General features: G+C 36.1%; 3 protein-coding genes across 4 annotated transcripts; 2 read left to right on the top strand and 1 right to left on the bottom strand.

Moving 5' to 3' along the window:
* Nucleotides 1-645: 645 nt before the first annotated feature.
* On the bottom strand, nucleotides 646-4640 carry LOC142542439 (plastidic ATP/ADP-transporter-like). The gene is made up of 5 exons (XM_075649064.1): nucleotides 3467-4640; nucleotides 2370-2624; nucleotides 1965-2108; nucleotides 1533-1880; nucleotides 646-1226 (listed from the first exon to the last, which is right to left on the bottom strand). The coding sequence occupies exons 1-5, from the start codon at nucleotides 4235-4237 to the stop codon at nucleotides 876-878; spliced, it is 1869 nt and encodes a 622-aa protein (XP_075505179.1). The 5' UTR covers nucleotides 4238-4640; the 3' UTR covers nucleotides 646-875.
* A 1904-nt stretch (nucleotides 4641-6544) lies between these two features.
* On the top strand, nucleotides 6545-15701 carry LOC142542438 (uncharacterized). Of its 2 annotated transcripts, none has more exons than XM_075649062.1 (9): nucleotides 6545-6691; nucleotides 7114-7293; nucleotides 13378-13454; nucleotides 14036-14095; nucleotides 14304-14537; nucleotides 14613-14675; nucleotides 14897-14965; nucleotides 15182-15227; nucleotides 15415-15701. In XM_075649062.1, the coding sequence occupies exons 1-9, from the start codon at nucleotides 6682-6684 to the stop codon at nucleotides 15483-15485; spliced, it is 810 nt and encodes a 269-aa protein (XP_075505177.1). In that variant the 5' UTR covers nucleotides 6545-6681; the 3' UTR covers nucleotides 15486-15701. The 2 variants fall into 2 exon arrangements, with proteins under 2 accessions (XP_075505177.1, XP_075505178.1); XM_075649063.1 differs by having other exon boundaries at nucleotides 13378-13458; nucleotides 14040-14095.
* Nucleotides 15702-17417: 1716 nt separating this feature from the next.
* Nucleotides 17418-19014, top strand: LOC142542437 (F-box/kelch-repeat protein At1g57790-like). Its single transcript, XM_075649061.1, has one exon. It carries the CDS (start codon nucleotides 17622-17624, stop codon nucleotides 18729-18731), a length of 1110 nt encoding a protein of 369 aa, XP_075505176.1. The 5' UTR covers nucleotides 17418-17621; the 3' UTR covers nucleotides 18732-19014.
* Nucleotides 19015-19139: the final 125 nt, after the last annotated feature.

The raw sequence follows: 19139 nt of genomic DNA, 5'->3' as shown, positions 1-19139 counted from the left end.
TCTCACGAATCTTATCTGTGAGACGGGTCAATCCTACCGATATTCACAATAAAAAGTAATATTCTTAGCATAAAAAGTAATATTTTTCATGGATGACCCAAATAAGATATTCGTCTCACAAAATAAAATCCGTGAAACCGTCTCACACAGGTTTTTGCCTTTTATGTAACTGGATCAGGGGACGGTGTAGGGCATCTTTTAGCTAAATATATCACGTTTCCTTTTGTCTGAAAGGATGTCTTTTTAGTACTGGTATATTTGTTTGCAAAACATAATAATAATAATTAATTATATTATTATTTTAACCGTGAGAACCCAAAACTCGTGTTCAATTTTTTTAAAAAAACTTTGGAAATCCACGACCACTACCTGAACGCACTAGATAAGCCCAAATATTTAACTATACAATGAAATCTCAACAAAACCTTTTTAAAATAGCTCAATACGATTATTTTTTGGCTTCCAAATAGGATGTAATAAAGATTCAACATTGTAAAAAGAATGCAAATCAAGTGACGAACGAGCTAACTCGACATAGTTCTCGGAACTGTAGACAGTTTGTTTACTTGCATGTCAGTTTTGTTGTTTATCGCCAAAATTGTAATTTGGGAATTATTGAATTGGTAATTGAAATAATTTTAATAAAAAAAAAAAAGATATCTACCCTCGACAGGAGGTCAATAGACATAAAATCTTGTCTCTGTTGAAACGACGCTTGTGGTCTCTTATTATTCCTGTCACTTGAATCAATATCTTACAACATAAACATCAGGAAACTTAAGAGAGAATAAATTCTAAATGCTATAATTCAACAAAGGAGACCAATTCCCCTATTTACCTTTTCATCCTATTATCCAATAACCCCAACAAAAACATCAGGCATTTCGAGGAGAGGAGGGTTCTGATGATGCACTGGCTGTGTCACTTGAACCGCTAATAAAAGAACCGTTGCTACCTTCGTTCGAAGATGACACAACGGGGATCTTAACAGCAGAGCGTTCCATATCTTTTTCCAGCTCCTCTTCTTGTCTGAGTGTCGTGAACTGACCATCCAAAGATTTGGCTGCTCCCAACCATGCAAGAACGATTATGAGAAGTATGCCTCCAAGGTAGGGAGTTGAGTTTGCGAGTGAACCAAAGGTCAAAATCATAAACTGTTGAATCAAAGCCCCGCCAGATTTCCCCAAAGGATTGCACACAACGTCGATTGCTGCTTTCCCTTTTACCTGATGAAAGAAAATATTCCAAGTTACTATAATTTTTCACCTCCATGCCTACTTATGCAGAAAGGGAGCGGGAGCTTGGCAACATGAATTTTAAGATTCTCATAAACTCCCCGATATGAAAAATTTGCTATACTTGAAGATACTAGTCCAATTCAAATATTTTGAACCATATAACAGCTTGACATTAAAATTGTCATGCCAAATGGGCAAAAACAGGTAGCAGTAAGTAGGATTGTTGTTGTCCAACATATATGCAACGAAATCATACAGAAATAGTGGGTAATATAGGCAGCTTAATATTCAAACCTTGGTGTCCTCGTCAAGAGGAATGTAAGCCATTTCCTTGCATGGATCGAACAAGCTGTACTTTGCACTCTTGCTAAAAATGTTTTGCATGGCTCCTACGTACACAGCAGCTAAAAGTGGAGTCAACCCAAATTTGGCAAGAGCTGGAGCAAAAGGGTCGCCAAACAAAATCAGCGAGAAAAAACCAACTCCCGATAAAAGCAAGACAGTTGGTGTAATCTTAGCTGCTACGCCCCAGCCGTATTTGTTAAAGATCCATTGGCTCAATAACATCATTGTAAAAGTAGCTATCCCAGTGGCAGTCGAGAAGTCTCCCATGAAGGATGAATATTCATTTGGTGTCGGGAACTGTGAAATTCCAAGAAACCAATATAAAATAAATCAATATTATCAATTAGGTTCAAAGGGTGATGTCCTTGTTTAAAAGCTTACCTGAGCTTTGAGCTTCGATTTCCAAGTAACCTCAACAAGATTGATGCTGATACCATATGCCACGACCAAAGTTGCGAGATCTCTTATATATCTTGATGATACCAAGAACTTTAAGCTCTCCATTGTCCCCATCTTTGGCTTCTCCTGCAAAGGGAAATGTAATTCAAAATCTTGCACTACAAATAAGTGAGATCTAAACTAAGTCGAAATCTTGAAAAAAAAACCACGCTAATGTCCTATGACCAAGAGTAACTCAGGAGTTCATGGGAGTAAAATATTGTCGTGAATGAATACACCAATAGTAGAAGGGATGGTGCTCCATTTCATGAGGCATGAATCCTACGTGAACCCTTCCAGAAAATAGCGGCTCAAATTCTATTCTTTAAAGATTTTGTAAATAATTACCTTCTTCTTCTGACTACGGGTGGGAAGAGCAACATTACGATTCACCCACCAATAAAGGAAACAAATAGCAAGGCCCATCACTACAACGATACTCATCATTCCCTTCAGAGAGATGGCCCAACCATCAACCCCGGGACCAAGGTTTTGTCTCATTTTCGAGAAATATTTCACGGTTCGACCGGAGAAAACAAGGGCGACATTCGCTCCAAGTCCGAACAGAGGATAGAATCTCTTGGCTTCATCAACAGTCGTAATCTGCAAGACAAGAAATCCAATGACTGTTAAATGATATGCACATTTATCTTCCAAACCACGTAATAAAGATAAAAGAGAAATAGGAACAGTAAAAGTACATAACAAGTTCCCCTATCCCTCATTTTGAGATGATTGCCATCTTGCGAACACCTTTAAAACATCAATAATAATGTGTCTAACAGAAAAAAAATAAGCATTAAAAAAGATTGATTTTAGCAAATTTGTCAAGGAAAGCAAATGAAACCCCACCCGATAACCTACAAACTTAGTTCAGCTGGAAGTAAATCACTAAATACATTAAACTACTAAGCACTAGCCAACCCAATTTACCCATGCTAGTTTCGATGCCTAAATTAAGACTTCACTTTACCAAATCAATATTTTTAAAAATAATTACGCAGCCACGTTAGAACCAAATATAGAAATCAACTAGAAATCCATTTCAGGATACTTCATCCTTTCATGCAGTAGAATGAAACAAATTTAAAAGCCAAGAAGCAATTGAGGAACAGTCAACAACCGACAAGGAACACACAAGGACTACAACATACACCTTCAACATTCTCCAAAGTATCCAGATGACCAATTTAATATTATCCATATCCAACTTTAGTAAACTTCTGTCACAATACCCAAAAAGTAACAACGAGGAATTAACAAACAGATCACTTTGTCAATCATTTCTTACAAGCAAAAGGAGGGATCTTGAATCAATTCATGAAATCCAACCATTGATGGTTCAAATAAGTATACATATTATCCTCACAAATTAGATAATTGGTACGAGCGTAACTATCCGTTAGACTGCGCTGAAAAGAACTATTTCCGAGTGAAACCATTACCTGGTTAGCCAAACCCCAAAACAGAACTGAAACAACCACACTTCCCCACAGCTCAGCCATAACGTAAAACAAGCAGAAACTCCATATCCTCATGATTGCAAGCGGCCCAAGAAACCTTGGACCCAAAGTATTCAGAAGCTTATCAGCAAGAGCTGTGGGATGGAAATACTGACTAAGAGGATACAACACAAATCCAAATGCCCCAAAAAAGGCAATGAATGGGAAAATCACAGTATAAAAAAGAGCCTCCTTTGACAACACATTAGCCAATTTAGTATACAGAATCATGAACCCAATAGCCAGAGGCAAATTCACCCATGTTTTGAGGAAAGGAATGATTTCTGCACTAGAGCCTTTGGCTGTCACCACCAAAACATCTTTAGTATCCCTGAGAATTGTATAATTAAATAAAATACAGAAAAACATCAAGCCAAGTGGTATAATTTTCTTGAGGGTAGCGAGCTCAACACCCATAAACTTGGGTGGTTCTTTCTCTCCATACAAAGACTGCCCATCTGCCGAAGCCGCTGCAGCCTCAGCCCTGGGGAAATTTCTTGACTTTTGACCAACTAATGGAAGTTTGGTGACTTGGAATTTGGAAGACCCGTTTGCCGAAAACAATGGAGGGAGAAAAGTTCTTGGTTTAAGTAAAGGATTTGTGGGGTTGAATCTATACCTTAAATTCTGTGATGGTGGTGGTGGCAAAAAAGCTCTGATTCTGGGATTTGCAGGCAAAGAAATAAGCCCTTTTGATTGTAAAACAGCTTGCATTTCTCCACACGTCTACTCTTTCTCTCAACTCTTTTCTTGTTTCTACAAAAAGCTCCTAATAGAAACTCGAAAAGGCGCGATTTTTATGAACTGATATGAGAGAAAGAGCGGTGTGGAGATGGAGATAAGGTTCGGTGATATGCCGAGGAAGATAGTTTTCCTTCTTTTTCTTTCAAGGGTTTGGTAATCTATACATATTTATGCACCCAGCGGCCAGCAACCAGAAAAGAATTTTAAGACCCAAAAAAACAAAAAACAAAAAACCAACTTCTTTTTTCTTATAGAAAAAAATGATGTCGGGTAAATTCGAAAGTGGGTATATTCAACACTCCTTAAAGAAATGATTTTTGATACCAACAAACCTAAAGCTCTGATAAATTCTAAACTCTAACAAAGATGGCATAAAAAATATCTTTTTTTGTAAAAGAGTATCTCAAAAGAATCAAACCCATATAGGAAGAGAATCATCAATCATGTGAAGAAAAAAGGGACAACAGAAACCCGGCCCCAGATCGGACGAAAGTACAGAAATGCCTCTTTAGATATTTATTTTCATTATATTTTGGTTGTTGCTTATATAATGAAAAAGGATAGAACACAAAAGAGCATATATGGTCGGCAAAAATTGTGAAAAATTATCATGCACTATTTTTTTTTCTTTTCTTGGTTGAGGTCGAGAGATTATTGCAATTGAGTTTTGAAGTTCGAGATTGCATCTCACATTTAAAATTTTGATGTCAAATGAGTTATAAGTCAATATTAATATTTATTTGATTGCCATCACATGTGATGTTTATAAATTGAAATCCATTAAATCGTACTATAGTCATAGCATCATACTTGATTCGTCCATTAAACATTTATAATCACTACGGACAGACGATATTTTAATCGATTGAATTTAACACATGAACATCATTTAAGTAAAGAAAAACGAAATCAAATTGAAATAGGCTATGTCGGGGGCCCAAAAGCGAAGCTCGAAATCATTATTTGATTTCTTCATACAAATCAGTCAAATGTCATAATTGGCAGCCACTGCCCTCTAATATTCCTGCATTTTCTTTTGGAAAAATGGAAATTTCATTTTGTCATATAAACCCGAGTTGAACGTCGACTTTATTGAGTTAATCACATAAATATTTTCAAAATCATTTCCTCAACTTAAAATTTTTAAAATATGCTATTTAAAGTCGCTCTGATAACATATGAAATAATATATATATATATATATATATATATATATATATATATATATATATGATATTTTTTAAAAAAATGAAGGTTGTTTATTACAAAGTGGGCTTTTACTCCATAATCAGCGACAATTCAACTGAGGCCCAAATAAACAGCAGCCCAAATTTTAATTAGATTTATCAAGATAGTTAGATAATATTTGATTATATCATCAATTTTTAAATTTGTTTTTTTGAACATTACCATATCATAATTTTTTTAAAGGGGCATATCATCAGCTTAGATATCCTATACGGTTTTTTTTAAAAAAATATTCTAATCTAGTTATTCTATTTTTCTAAAAAAAAATATTGAGACAATTGAATTAAATTACCAAATTAATAAGCTTTTTACCCGGTTTTTTACTGATTCACAATTTTTTAAATGGTTGATTTGGTAAGAATAAAAAAAAAAAACATGCCAAGGTTTTGAAAATTTTTTAATAAGAATATATTTATCTCTTTGATTAATAATTATCAATTATAGTTGGATTTTTTTTATAAGTAAATCTATCTCACTTTATTTTAACCTAAATTATTTCATTGTATTTTATTTCTATTCAATATGATATACACTTGACAGCACATCTAAATCTAATTAACCAAAAAATTAATTTTTCATGATTGAAAACTAATTGATACAATATAAAGACGAAGATATCATAAATTAATATAACATAATTAATTTTTTTTATCAAGATATCGACTTAGTTTCGTAAATAACAATTTAATAATTTTAAAATGTTAATATAATATGGTTATATATTCAAACTAATTTATTCAATTGATCATAATAAATTATATGAGCAAATATATTTAATTTTTTTTTTATTATGTAGATCAAGAACTCGATCAAGATAATTTGGAGAAAACAATTGCCACATTTTTTATACTGAAAAAAATGTGAAATCACTTTAGAGAAAAAAAAATGTGTAATGTTATTAGAACATATAAAAAGATTGCTTTTTTTTAAAGAAAATAGTGTTTTGACTTTTATAATTTAATAATTAATAATTAACAAATTAAAAATAAGATTTTTTTTTAAATTTTATGTTTGAGGAACATCGTATGCGTCGACAAACTTCTGACATGTTCGTTTGGTGAGAAATCGATAGGACTAACATCTTCTTAGTTCCGTCTTCTTCGGTAACATCGATAAACCAAAGCTTCAGGAGACTCTTCAGCCGATTTTGAAGCCCAACTCTTCACATGGCTTCATGTAAGTTCACCTCTCTCTTCGTCTCGCCTTAAAATCTACGTCGCCCAACATCTTACTGTCCAAATAATTGTGCAGAGTCCAGTGTGCATGTATGGCCAATATGCCCTGATTTCTTGATCATGGGGATGTAAACCGATGTTGTTTTTGTTTTATGTGTGATTCTGTAATGGGTTTCTTTTTCCTTGATTTTGGGACTAGTACTCCCTCGCTTTTCAGGAAGTTCGATTTTTTTTTACTAATTGAATTGTCTCTGGAACGTGCATTCTTTGAAATTACCTTATTTATGCTGATAAATATATATTTAAAAACCTTTATGAGGGAATAAGAAGAGTGGATGTCTAAAATTGCTCCAATTACTGCCCATCTGTTGGGTGTTTTTGCGTAACGTGATGTTGCTCTTTCATGTTAATATTTTGTGTCAGGCGGTTTGGGTGCTTCCGGCCTTAAGATTACAAACTTGGAATTGGGGTGTGTTAGACCCAAACTTGGCAAATTGCAGTCTTTGCATTGTTTAACTTCGAAGACTGTTGGATTTGATGATTTGAGGCTGTCAAACAGATCAAGGAATCCAGTAATCCGATGCTCAGCTTCTGGCACTGATGGTAAGTTCATTTGTTCATATGCTTGGTTATGGTTCATATGACAAACTCTCTTGCACTTATACGACTGAGGTTCTGACTGAAACAATGGTCATATTAGTAAGTAAACGATGTCAATGGTTTGACCAATAAATTGGTGTTATATGCTCTCTTGTATTTATTGGATTCTCGCCCTGGAAACATGGTAGACATTCAGACAATCTAGTTGTAGAGGGTTTGAAACGTGCCAATTTATTAAGAGGGACTATTTGATTGAATTATGTCAACGTTAATTGTTAATCGGGTTTCTCAAAAAGCTTGGGCTGGAAGGGAATGGGCTACTCAAGGATGAAGCCCAACTAGCTTGGAGGATAAACAAGGCCATATCAGTTGAGGACATGTATTACGGTTGAAAACTGATAAAAGAAAGGGAAGGGGGGCTTCGTCGAGAAGAGAGCAAGAAAAACAGAGAACAAGCTTCCAGAGAACAAAACAAGAAAGGAGGAAACCCGGTGAACTATCAAGTCAGAGGGTAGAAGAATACTGAGCCAATATAAGAAAGAAGGAGAATCAAGGGAAGTAAGCTTGATCGAATCTTGTAATACTTCTTTCTTGTTGAATTGGTAAACTTGTTGTATTACAAACTCTTCTGGAAATTCAATAAAGATTGGTGGTGTTTCTCCGTGGATGTAGGTCTCTAAAAGGACCGAACCACGTAATCGTTGTTGTGTTGTTTCTTGTGGTGTGAAGTTGATTTTCTGGTGTACATGCGTGAAGCGTGAGTAATCTAAATTCGATAGTGGCTTGGTTGTTCGAGTACTTGATTTGATAATGGTGTTATTGGTTTGTTGATTCCGGTGTATAAGAAAGAAGACGATCTTTAACAAGTGGCGCCGTCTGTGGGAAGCGAACCCAAACAATGGGAACGATGAAGTGTGATATTGAGAAGTTTACAGGGAAAAACGATTTCTCACCTATGGAGAATAAAAATGAGGGCCATACTCATTCAACAAGGTCTGTTAGAAGCTTTAAAGAAGAAGGAGGAGATGTCTAGTTCAATTAAAGATAAGGAAGAACTCATTGAAAAAGCACACAGTGCAATCATCCTACGCCTTGGTGATAAACCCCTGCGGGAAGTAGCAAGGGAAGTGAATGCAGCTGCTGTGTGGAGTAAATTGGAATCCCTTTATATGACGAAGTCCCTGGCGAACAGGTTGTACCTGAAACAGAGACTGTACTCCTTCAAGATCAAGGAAGAACAGAGCCTTGATGACCAAATTGAAGAATTCATCAAGATCCTGGATGACTTGGAAAATATTGAAATCAAATTGGAAGAAGAGGATAAGGCTCTCATACTCTTAAATGCATTACCAAGAACATATGAACACTTCAAGGAAGCAATTCTGTACGGGAGATAACAAACAATAACACTTGAAGAAATCTTGTCAGCAATAAGGTCTAAACAATTACAAAGAAAGACCACATCGAATTCAGAACCCTCGGGTGAAGTTCTAGTGACAAGGGGAAGGCCAGAAAAGAGAACACCAAAATTTAAAAGAAATAGATCAAGGTCCAAAAGCCAAATGAGATTCAAGTGTTTCATATGTCATAAGGAAGGCCATTTCAAAAGAAACTGCCCCGACAAAAATAAATGGAAACAACATAAACCAGCAGATCACATTGAAGCATCAATGGTGACAGATGGTTATGAATCTGCAGATGCTCTTGTCATCACCACTGAAGATTCAAACACTCAATGGATACTAGACTCTGGTTGCTCGTTCCATATGTGCCCAAATAGGTCCTGGTTTGACGAACTAACCGAAGCTGATGAGGGAATGGTTCTGCTAGGTAATAATAAAGCTTGTAGAATCAAAGGAGAAGGCACAATAAGAATTAGAATGCATGATGGAGTGGACAGGTTGTTGAAGAATGTAAGATTTGTACCCGAATTAAAAAGAAATTTGATATCCTTGGGAACACTGGATTCTGGGGGATATACATTCAGATCAGAAAGGGGGACAATGAAGGTAATGAAAGGATCATTGGTAGTTATGAAAGCTATGATGAAAAACTCATTGTACCTAATGATAGGAAGTACAGTGATAGGCAAAGCTGCAGTGACACAAAGACTGGAACTCAACACAAAACTGTGGCACGAAAGACTGGGACATCTAAGTGAAAAAAGTCTCCATGAGCTGATGAAGAGGAAGCTGTTAGGTGAAGGATCAATTCAAACAATGGAGCTCTGTGAGTATTGTGTTTTGGGAAAATCAAAACGAGTAAGCTTCCCTGAGGCCAAACACACCACCTCAAGACCCCTTGAATACATACATTCTGATGTATGGGGACCTTCAAGAACACCCACACACGGGGGAGGAAGGTATTTTATGACACTAATAAATGACTTCTCGAGAAGGGTATGGACTTATATACTGAAAACAAAAGATGAAGTGGCAGGCAAGTTCAAAGAATGGCTGTTAATGGTGGAAAACAAAACTGATAGGAGAGTAAAACATATTAGGACAGATAATGGACTTGAATACCTGTCCGAACAGTTTAACAGATTATGCACAGAAAGAGCCATCTCAAGGCATAGGACAGTGGCATGCACTCCACAACAGAATGGAATTGCAGAAAGAATGAACAGAACTCTACTGGAAAAGGTGAGGTGCATGATATTGAGTGCAAGGGTCCCTAAGACATTCTGGGGTGAAGCTCTTTCCACAGCCTGCTATCTGATCAATCGAAGTCCAACAAGCTCTCTGGGATTTAAGACACCCATGGAGGTTTGGAGTGATAGTCCAGTAGACTACAAAGATCTAAAAGTGTTTGGATGCCTTGCTTACGCACATATAAAGCAAGATAAGCTGGATGCTAGAGCCCTGAGATGCATATTCATTGGTTACCCCGAAGGAATAAAAGGCTATAAAGTATGGAACTTAGAGCCAACAGGACCAAGATGCTTTAACACGAGAAATGTTGTGTTTGATGAATCAAAAATGGGATATGACTTAAAAGATAAAAACTCAACCAGTGAGATCTCTGAGTTCAAGGAATCTCAAGTTGAGGTGGAGCCTGATGAGGAGACTCAAATGAAGGAACCAGAAACTCGAATAGACATAGAGGATGATTCAACACGACAAACTCAAGAAGGGGAAACAAATGAAGAAACAAACACATACTCTTTGGTCAGGGACAGACAAAGAAGACAAATTAAGCCTCCCAAGAAATATGGTCAACTTGATCTGACATGGTATGCATTAACGATAGCTGAAAAATTGGAAACCATGGAACCTTCATCCTACAAAGAAGCGGTGACGAGCAACTGCAGTAAGAAATGGATAAAAGCAATGGATGAGGAGATGGATTCGTTGAATAAGAATGAGACATGGAAACTTGTTGATAAACCCAAGGATAAAAAGGTATTAGGATGCAAATGGATTTATAAACTCAAAGAATCAAATCCAGCAACTAAGGATATGAAATACAAGGCAAGATTGGTTGCAAAGGGCTACACTCAACGTGAAGGGATAGACTTCAATGAAATTTACTCACCAGTAGTAAAATACAGCTCAATAAGATTAATTCTTGCCTTGGTCACTCAGCTGGATTTAGAGCTACATCAGTTAGATGTCAAAACCACTTTCTTATATGGAGAACTTGAAGAAACAATCTTCATGGAACAACCAAAAGGTTATGTCACAACTGAAAATCAAGAAAAAGTCTGCCTCTTACAGAAGTCTCTTTACGGTTTAAAACAAAGTCCTAGGCAATGGAATAAGAAGTTTGATGTTTATATGAAAGAGATAGGAATGCACATGAGCAATTTTGACAGTTGTGTCTATCTGAAGAAGGAAGGAGGAAGAATCATGTTGTATTTTTTGATATATGTAGATGACATACTCATTGCCAGTGACAACATGGAAGAAATAAGGATGATGAAACAACAACTGAACATAAAATTCGAAATGAAAGATTTGGGAGAAGCAAGGAAAATTCTGGGCATGGATATTCAAAGACATAGAACAGAAAAAAGCTTGTTTCTAAGTCAAGGACAATACTTAAGGAAGGTATTGATAAAGTACAACATGCACAAGGCTAAGACAGTATTATCACCACTTGGACAACAGTTCAAACTCTCAAAAGATCAAACTCCACATGATGAAGAAGAAACTGAAAGAATGAAACACATTCCATATTCAAGTGGTGTGGGGAGCCTAATGTATGGAATGGTTTGTAGCAGACCTGATTTAGCGTTTGCCATAAGTGTGGTATCAAGATTCATGGCTAATCCTGGACCAGCTCATTGGGAAGGATTAAAATGGTTATTGAGATATGTGAAAGGAGCTGCAGATATGGGACTAAAATTCAAACACAGAAGTGAGAAAGAACAACCATTAGTGGGCTATGTGGATTCAGACTTTGCTGGAAATATGGACACTCGAAAATCCACAACTGGATATGTTTTCACCGTGTTTGGGACAGCCATTACTTGGAAAGCAACACTCCAATCAGTCGTGGCACTATCAACCACTGAGGCACAGTTTATAGCTGCCACCGAAGCCATCAAGGAAGCTTTATGGCTAAAAGGTTTTCATTGGTGAACTTGGAATAAGACAAGATGGAGTAATTGTACATTGTGACAACCAAAGTGCAATACATTTGTCAAAGCATCAGGTATATCACGAACTGTCTAAACATATTGATGTAAAGATGCATTTTGTCAGAGACATTTTGAATAGAAAGGAAGTGTCCCTGAAGAAAATTGCATCAGAGGATAATCCTGCCGATATGCTAACAAAAACACTGCCTTATACTAAGTTCAAACATTGCTTGAACTTAGTAAATGTAGTGGAAGACAAGTAAAGTTCGTCTAAGGAAGAGAAGCAGCCAACCTTTAGAGAAAAGGTGGAGATTGTTAATCGGGTTTCTCAAAAAGCTTGGGCTGGAAGGGAATGGGCTACTCAAGGATGAAGCCCAACTAGCTTGGAGGATAAACAAGCTCATATCAGTTGAGGACAGGTATTACGGTTGAAAACTGATAAAAGAGAGGGAAGGGGGGCTTCGTCGAGAAGAGAGCAAGAAAAACAGAGAACAAGCTTCCAGAGAACAAAACAACAAAGGAGGAAACCCGGTGAACTATCAAGTCAGAGGGTAGAAGAATACTGAGCCAATATAAGAAAGAAGGAGAATCAAGGGAAGTAAGCTTGATCGAATCTTGTAATACTTCTTTCTTGTTGAATTGGTAAACTTGTTGTATTACAAACTCTTCTGGAAATTCAATAAAGATTGGTGGTGTTTCTCCGTGGATGTAGGTCTCTAAAAGGACCAAACCACGTAATCGTTGTTGTGTTGTTTCTTGTGGTGTGAAGTTGATTTTCTGGTGTACATGCGTGAAGCGTGAGTAATCTAAATTTGACAGTGGCTTGGTTGTTCGAGTACTTGATTTGATATTGGTGTTATTGGTTTGTTGATTCCGGTGTATAAGAAAGAAGACGATCTTTAACATTAATGTTATTTATATTATGTAAACAATATTTTTTGCTGCTCTTTGTGCTATATGCTCTCTCATGTATTTATTGGATTCTCCATTCACTTCGTACATTGGAGACATGCCAAACATCTAGGCAAAGTAATTGTAGAGGATTTGAAACTCGTGCCATTTTTTAGGAGGAACTGTTTCATCGGGTGAAAATGAATGTTAAGGTCATTTCTAAGTAAAATTTATGTGGTTCGTTGTTATATTCTTAAAGTTGTTTCTTGGACTTTGTTTAAGGCTTGGATAAAGGGACATAGTCAGTCAACCTGATGCATCTTTCGAGCCACTTCTGTTCTCTTTACAGACTTGTACTTTACTTCCTGAAACTGTTTGTACATAATATAGTTCAATAGTGGAAAAAGAAAATAGCAAAATAAAAAAGAAAAAGAAACTGGTGAAAGAAGTTGGGAGAGAGAGGTGTGTATTTGAGGCTGTTTTATTTGTCCGTACTATAGGTGTAGAAATATAGTCAAAATTCAATAATGTGCCACTTACTTTCTATCGCAACCTCTTGCTATTTCTTTCGTCTTCTTTTCATTTCATATTTGTGTTTCGACGAATGACAGCTACTGCAAATTTGGAAGATAATTCAGTAATAGTTAAATCATCTGATGAAGTAAGCCACATTCCCAATTCATTCGAGGTGAGTTGTTATTTTCATGGCCAGTGTCTTGATCCCTTTCCATTCATTATGATGTTATCGGTTTATTTCCTATTTTATGGTATCATGTAGTTCATTGGAAAAAAGAGATTGACTTGCACAGATTTACAAGTTGAAGTTATATATAAAATGTTGGTACTGTGGTGTTCTGTGACACAAAAATCTTGACTAGAAATTTTAAATGAATAATCACAAATCGTTTATACTTCCCCGTTGTTTTACTTTTTCGAAGAATGGAAAATAAATTTGCGGATAAACTAGTACTGGTAGTACATTTTTTATTGAGACTCACCCAATGTGATTCAAGTTCGGGGTTTAAAAACTCGGAAATATCTACATCAACATATTGTAATCGGCGACTTTTCACTGGATTACAAACATTTGATTTGTTTGTTCATTCTCATCAATTTTGAAACAGCAAAAATGTGCTCCTGCTCTATTTGATTGTCTACTCTTAAGCACCAGATGCACTGAAACTTAAGCACAAGTGCATAGTTGGTGACAAATTTGTGCTTTGCTGCATGCAATGATGGAAACCTTACTAAAAATCTTAATTTTTGCAGGTAGAGTCTCTTTTGACAGTGTTATGTGACACTACTTCCATCGCCGAGTTTGAACTTAAAGTAAGCCATTTTTATGCTTTCGAATCTTCAGCCTACTCGTCCTCTCCATCACAATGTATTAAAACAGTATGACTGACTGAAACATACCACACTTGTTTTCTTGGGAAGCATCATTCCAACTTCAATAGTACTATAATATAGAAAACAAAGTTCTGCTGATTCATGATTTCTTTGTCCCTTCTCTGCTGATACAAATTTTCATGATTAGCTCGGTGGATTTCGACTATATGTGACAAGAGACTTGGCTGGGCAAAGTGCGGCCCCACAGCCTCCTGTTTCTGCTCCAGTAACTGCTCACTCAGTTGTCGAGACACCTGATACGAATGGGTCGGCTTCATCACCATCTTTAGCCCTCTCCAAGCCAGTGTCCTCCTCTTATGGTGTTCAGACTTTGCTTGATAAAGCGGCAGATGAAGGCTTGGTGATACTTCAATCTCCAAGGGTGAGGATTTAAGAAACTATCAGCAGTAATGTCATTATTTTGTTGAAATTTTTCATAAGTTTATACCTGACGCAGGTTGGTTATTTTCGGAGATCGAGAACCATTAAAGGGAAGAAGGCTCCTCCATCTTGCAAAGAGGTATTATTGGTGTTACATTACATGCTGCTTGAGCGAATATTTCCCTTGTATGTCATTATGAAACCCATGATGAATTTATATCTAGTTAGTTCATATGTGTGTGATGAACATCCACTCAATTTGGTAGATGTACCAATAAATGTTGTATAAAACTCGAAGCGCTGTCTTCTTGGTCAGATCTCATCGGTTATGAGTTTACCAGTTATTTTTGCTTTTCACAGAAAGATATAGTGAAGGAAGGGCAGGTGCTCTGCTATATTGATCAACTAGGTGGCGAGATCCCAATCGAGGTTCTCACTTGGCTTTCATCTCCATTGGCACTTTATATTTATATACAACTTTTCTTGTTTTGATAATGATAAAACAAATTCTCTCACTTTCGCCTACTTCTATCATTTCCATTTCTACTCTATATTCTTGCTGTAATTTTGAATTAAAAAAATCATTCATTTCATGTATGCTGTGAATACCTCACTTAATCCTTATTTTTCTTGAATCTTTTTCAGTCTGACATATCTGGGGAGGTTGTTAAGATTCTCAAAAAAGATGGAGGTATGCAATGTTCTTCCCCTTGCTGCTTTCTTGGTCCCCTCAGCTAAAAAAAATCAATTTCCTTATGTAATATTTTCAAAAATATATATTTAGTCCTTCAAAATATATCGAGTCCCTTTGGAAAACTAATTTATTGTGCATCGGTTGATAGTCTACTATAAAAGTTTCGGTGTCTTGAACTGGACAGATCCTGTTGGATATGGCGATGCACTTATTGCTGTGCTTCCTTCTTTTCCTGGAATAAAGAAACTTCAGTAGAACATCCTCCCATGCGATGTTTAACCTTGTTTTTTTGTGGTAACTGTAATTTTTTTTATTCCGAGTGGATTGCTTCCGGGGAAGGGGTGGCAAAAATTTTCGTGGACACCGAAAAATTTCTTGTTCTTGAGAGATCAGACGGATCGTGTGACATGATTGGCTGTATGCATGTTTAACTTGTACAACTTTTATTGTGAAATTATCACTGCATTTTCTGTGTTGAGGGGGACAGGGTGGGTTGGTTGGTTGGTTGGTTGGTTGGTTTTAGTTTAAGAAAAATATAATTTGTGTTTGTAATCATGGATTTCAAATTTCTTTGACTTTTTTGGATGAAAAAATTTAGAGTAGGTCTCTTGTGAGACATTCTCATGAATATTTATCTGTGAGACGGGTAAACACTACCGATATTCACAATAAAAAGTAATACTCTTAGCATAAAAAGTATATTTTTTTATGGATGACCCAAATAAGAGATCTATATCACAAAATACGACCCGTGAGACTGTCTCACACAAGTTTTGCTATAAATTTAAGTGAACTTTGTATTTCAGTTATGCAATATAATAGTAATTGTGGTAGATTTTAATTACATTTAAGATAGTTCAATTTGAAATATATATCTTAAGATTTTCTTAAATCAAACATATCACCAAATTAAATTAACTAATCCAGACACAATTTAACTAAATATATTTAGTCACTATTATAAATGACTTGAGGAAAGATTTGAGAGATATACTTTAACAACTACTATAATAATTGTGTTGAAGGATTTGGATTCGAGGACGATTTTAAATGATTTTATTTTTGGATGAATTTAAAATCACGACTCAAAATAATTATTTAAAATTCATTATTCAGTGAATTTGTCTAAATAAATTAATATATTTGAATTTCAACTATCCAAATATAACTTAAGATTGTGTTTGAATTACGGCAAAAATTTGTGTGAGACGATCTCACGGGTCGTATTGTGTGAGACAAATCTCTTATTTGGGTCATCAATGAAAAAATATTACTTTTTATGCTAAGAGTATTATTTTTTATTGTGTATATCGGTTGAGTTGACTAATCTCACAGATAAAGATTCGTGAGCCCGTCTCACAAGAGACCTACTCTTGAATTAAAAGGTTTAGATTTGAAAAGTATCTGAAGAGAATATCTAAAATGATTTTATGTTGTTGGTATTTAAATGAAATCCACTAAATAACTTAAAAATTAACTATTTGGCATTTTAAATTCATTATGAAATAAAATTGTCAAAACAAACTAATAAATTTATTATATAATTAATAAAATTTTAAAATATCTAACATAAAATTTGTTCAGACATCCAAATACTTGTCTGTCTAGTCTAGTTAACAAAATACGTCGTCCTATTTTCGTAACCCAGCCAAAAGATTGGATGATTTTATCTAAAAGTTTTCCGTATGACAATTGATTTGTAAAGCTTTAGCATCGGGACAGAAGTTAGGGGTCCAGTTTTTCTTTTTGCCCTTTCACCAACTCCAAGAACCATAATACTAATAGCTTTTATTTATTTAATACTTTTTATTATATGGGTTTGATTTCCATTTACCCCTTGAAGACATTTTAATTCTGGATCGAGATTTATTAATTTGTCCCTAATTTCTTTAACACCGAAAAAAATAATCAAGAGTTAGTGTATCTCATACGTAGATTATTTAAATAATCTACCTTTTTACTGGGTTAAAATTAAAACCATTTCAATATAATTATTATAATTTGAAAAGTAGAGAGCTGGGGTGAGATTTTTCTTAGGGTAGGAATCAGGGCTAAAGTTAAATTTTCAATACTAGTGTGTCGTTGTGATATTTGTAAATTGTAGTAAAGCAATAATATAAGGGGTAATATGTAATTAACTTTCATTTTAATACCACGGAATATTGACAAAGGTACAATTCTGACGGACGATAAAAATTAATAGTGGCATGTGGGGTCACATTTTAGTTCATGTGGGCACACGAAACCATGCGAATACCACCCTGTCCATGTCCGAAACCGCAATAATTATTGCACACAACCACCGTTGGTGGAAGTTGATGCCAATTGTCCACCCTATATACCTTGCTTCGAATTCTTGAAGAACCTCCGAATCCATAACTTCTTGATTAAATGTGGAGCAATCTTCCCTTTGATTTAATAGCCAACATCTTCTCCTACCTGTCCCCGGATTCGTTCGCTTGTGCCAAAGCCGTCTGCCGGAGTTGGCATGATGCAGCCAAGGGTGCGTCAGAGTTGTCATCGTGCCACCGTCACCCGCCGTGGTTCTTGGGCTTGCCGACCCGCAGTAGAGGCCTTTCTTGGATTGCCCACAACCCAATCAGCAACAATTGGCATGTGTTGAGTCTTGACCACATCAGTTGCCCAGTTAGGCCTATTGCTACAATCGGTGGCCTAGTACTTTTGAGGGTCACGAGCTCTACATCCCTTAAGCTTGCCATATGCAACCCTTTTACCAGGCAGTTTAAACACCTTGGTATGCTAAATGTGACGAGAACCAATCCGGCTGTAGGAGTGGTGGAAAATGATTTAAGCCATAAATTTTCGAATTTCGGTTTCAAGATTTATGTGGCAGGTGGGATATCAGAGTTAGCCAGTGGCGGTGCAGAGTATCAACCAACCGTAGAAATGTACCAATCGAGTGATGACACATGGAAAACAGTAAGCCTAATGCCGGTAGAATTTGCTGTGAGGCTAACAGTTTGGACACCAAATGAGAGTGTGTTTTCAGACGGGATACTGTATTGGATGACCTCCGCTCGGGCTTATTGTGTGATGGGATTCGAACTTGAGACGAATAAATGGAGAGAATTGAGTGTGCCTATGGCAGATAAGCTCGCATTCGCGACATTGGTGGCAAGAAACTGGAATTTGACCTTGGTTGGAGGCACTGACGTCAGAAATATATGTATTTGGGAGATAGGGAACCATGGTGTTTGGAGTCTCGTCGAGAAGGTACCAATTGAATTGGGAGTTAGGCTTTTGGGAAGTGAGGGACATTGTGCTAGTGTTAAGTGTGTTGGCATTGATGGGGCAATTTGTTTGTATAGAGATATTGGGGCAGGGCTCATTGTTTGGAGGGAGGTTTTTGGTGAAGGGAAATGGGAATGGAATTGGATTGAAGGGTGTTCCCTAATTGGAGACAAACAAATTCAGAATTTCCCAATTAAAGGATTGTTGCTACAACCAAACTTTGCTTGTTCTACTTTTTTGAGTCGCTGAAAAATGTATATATGAACCTTTCTTTTGGTTGCAGGTATTTCAAGGATGATTGTTGCTCGGAATCGCAAGAAAATCTTGAACTTGCGTTATTTCATCCACCTTTTGGGTTATGGTATTGCTAGAATTTGTCGTTCCTTTATTGAAGTCATGAGACGAGACTGGCCAAATGAGAGCTGCTGTTTATATTTTGGAAGTAAATTGTATATTTGTTTCAGAGAATTTTTAAAAAAAATTAGATTTTTCATTCAAAAAGAAGTACACTCCTTCAATAACCTTAGCCTGTGTTCGCGCTCTCGAGTCACCAAACAATCCCATTTCTTAGCATCAGACTACAATAATTGCTTTGTTGGAGTGTGAAAACAAGAATTTCTGATTTATAAAACTGAGATAGACCCTTTTTTAAAGCTT

The sequence above is a fragment of the Primulina tabacum genome, chromosome 4, assembly GCF_025594145.1.
Source record: "Primulina tabacum isolate GXHZ01 chromosome 4, ASM2559414v2, whole genome shotgun sequence".
In the NCBI taxonomy this organism is placed as follows: Eukaryota; Viridiplantae; Streptophyta; class Magnoliopsida; order Lamiales; family Gesneriaceae; genus Primulina; species Primulina tabacum.
This window is presented reverse-complemented; position numbering and strand designations above follow the sequence as displayed.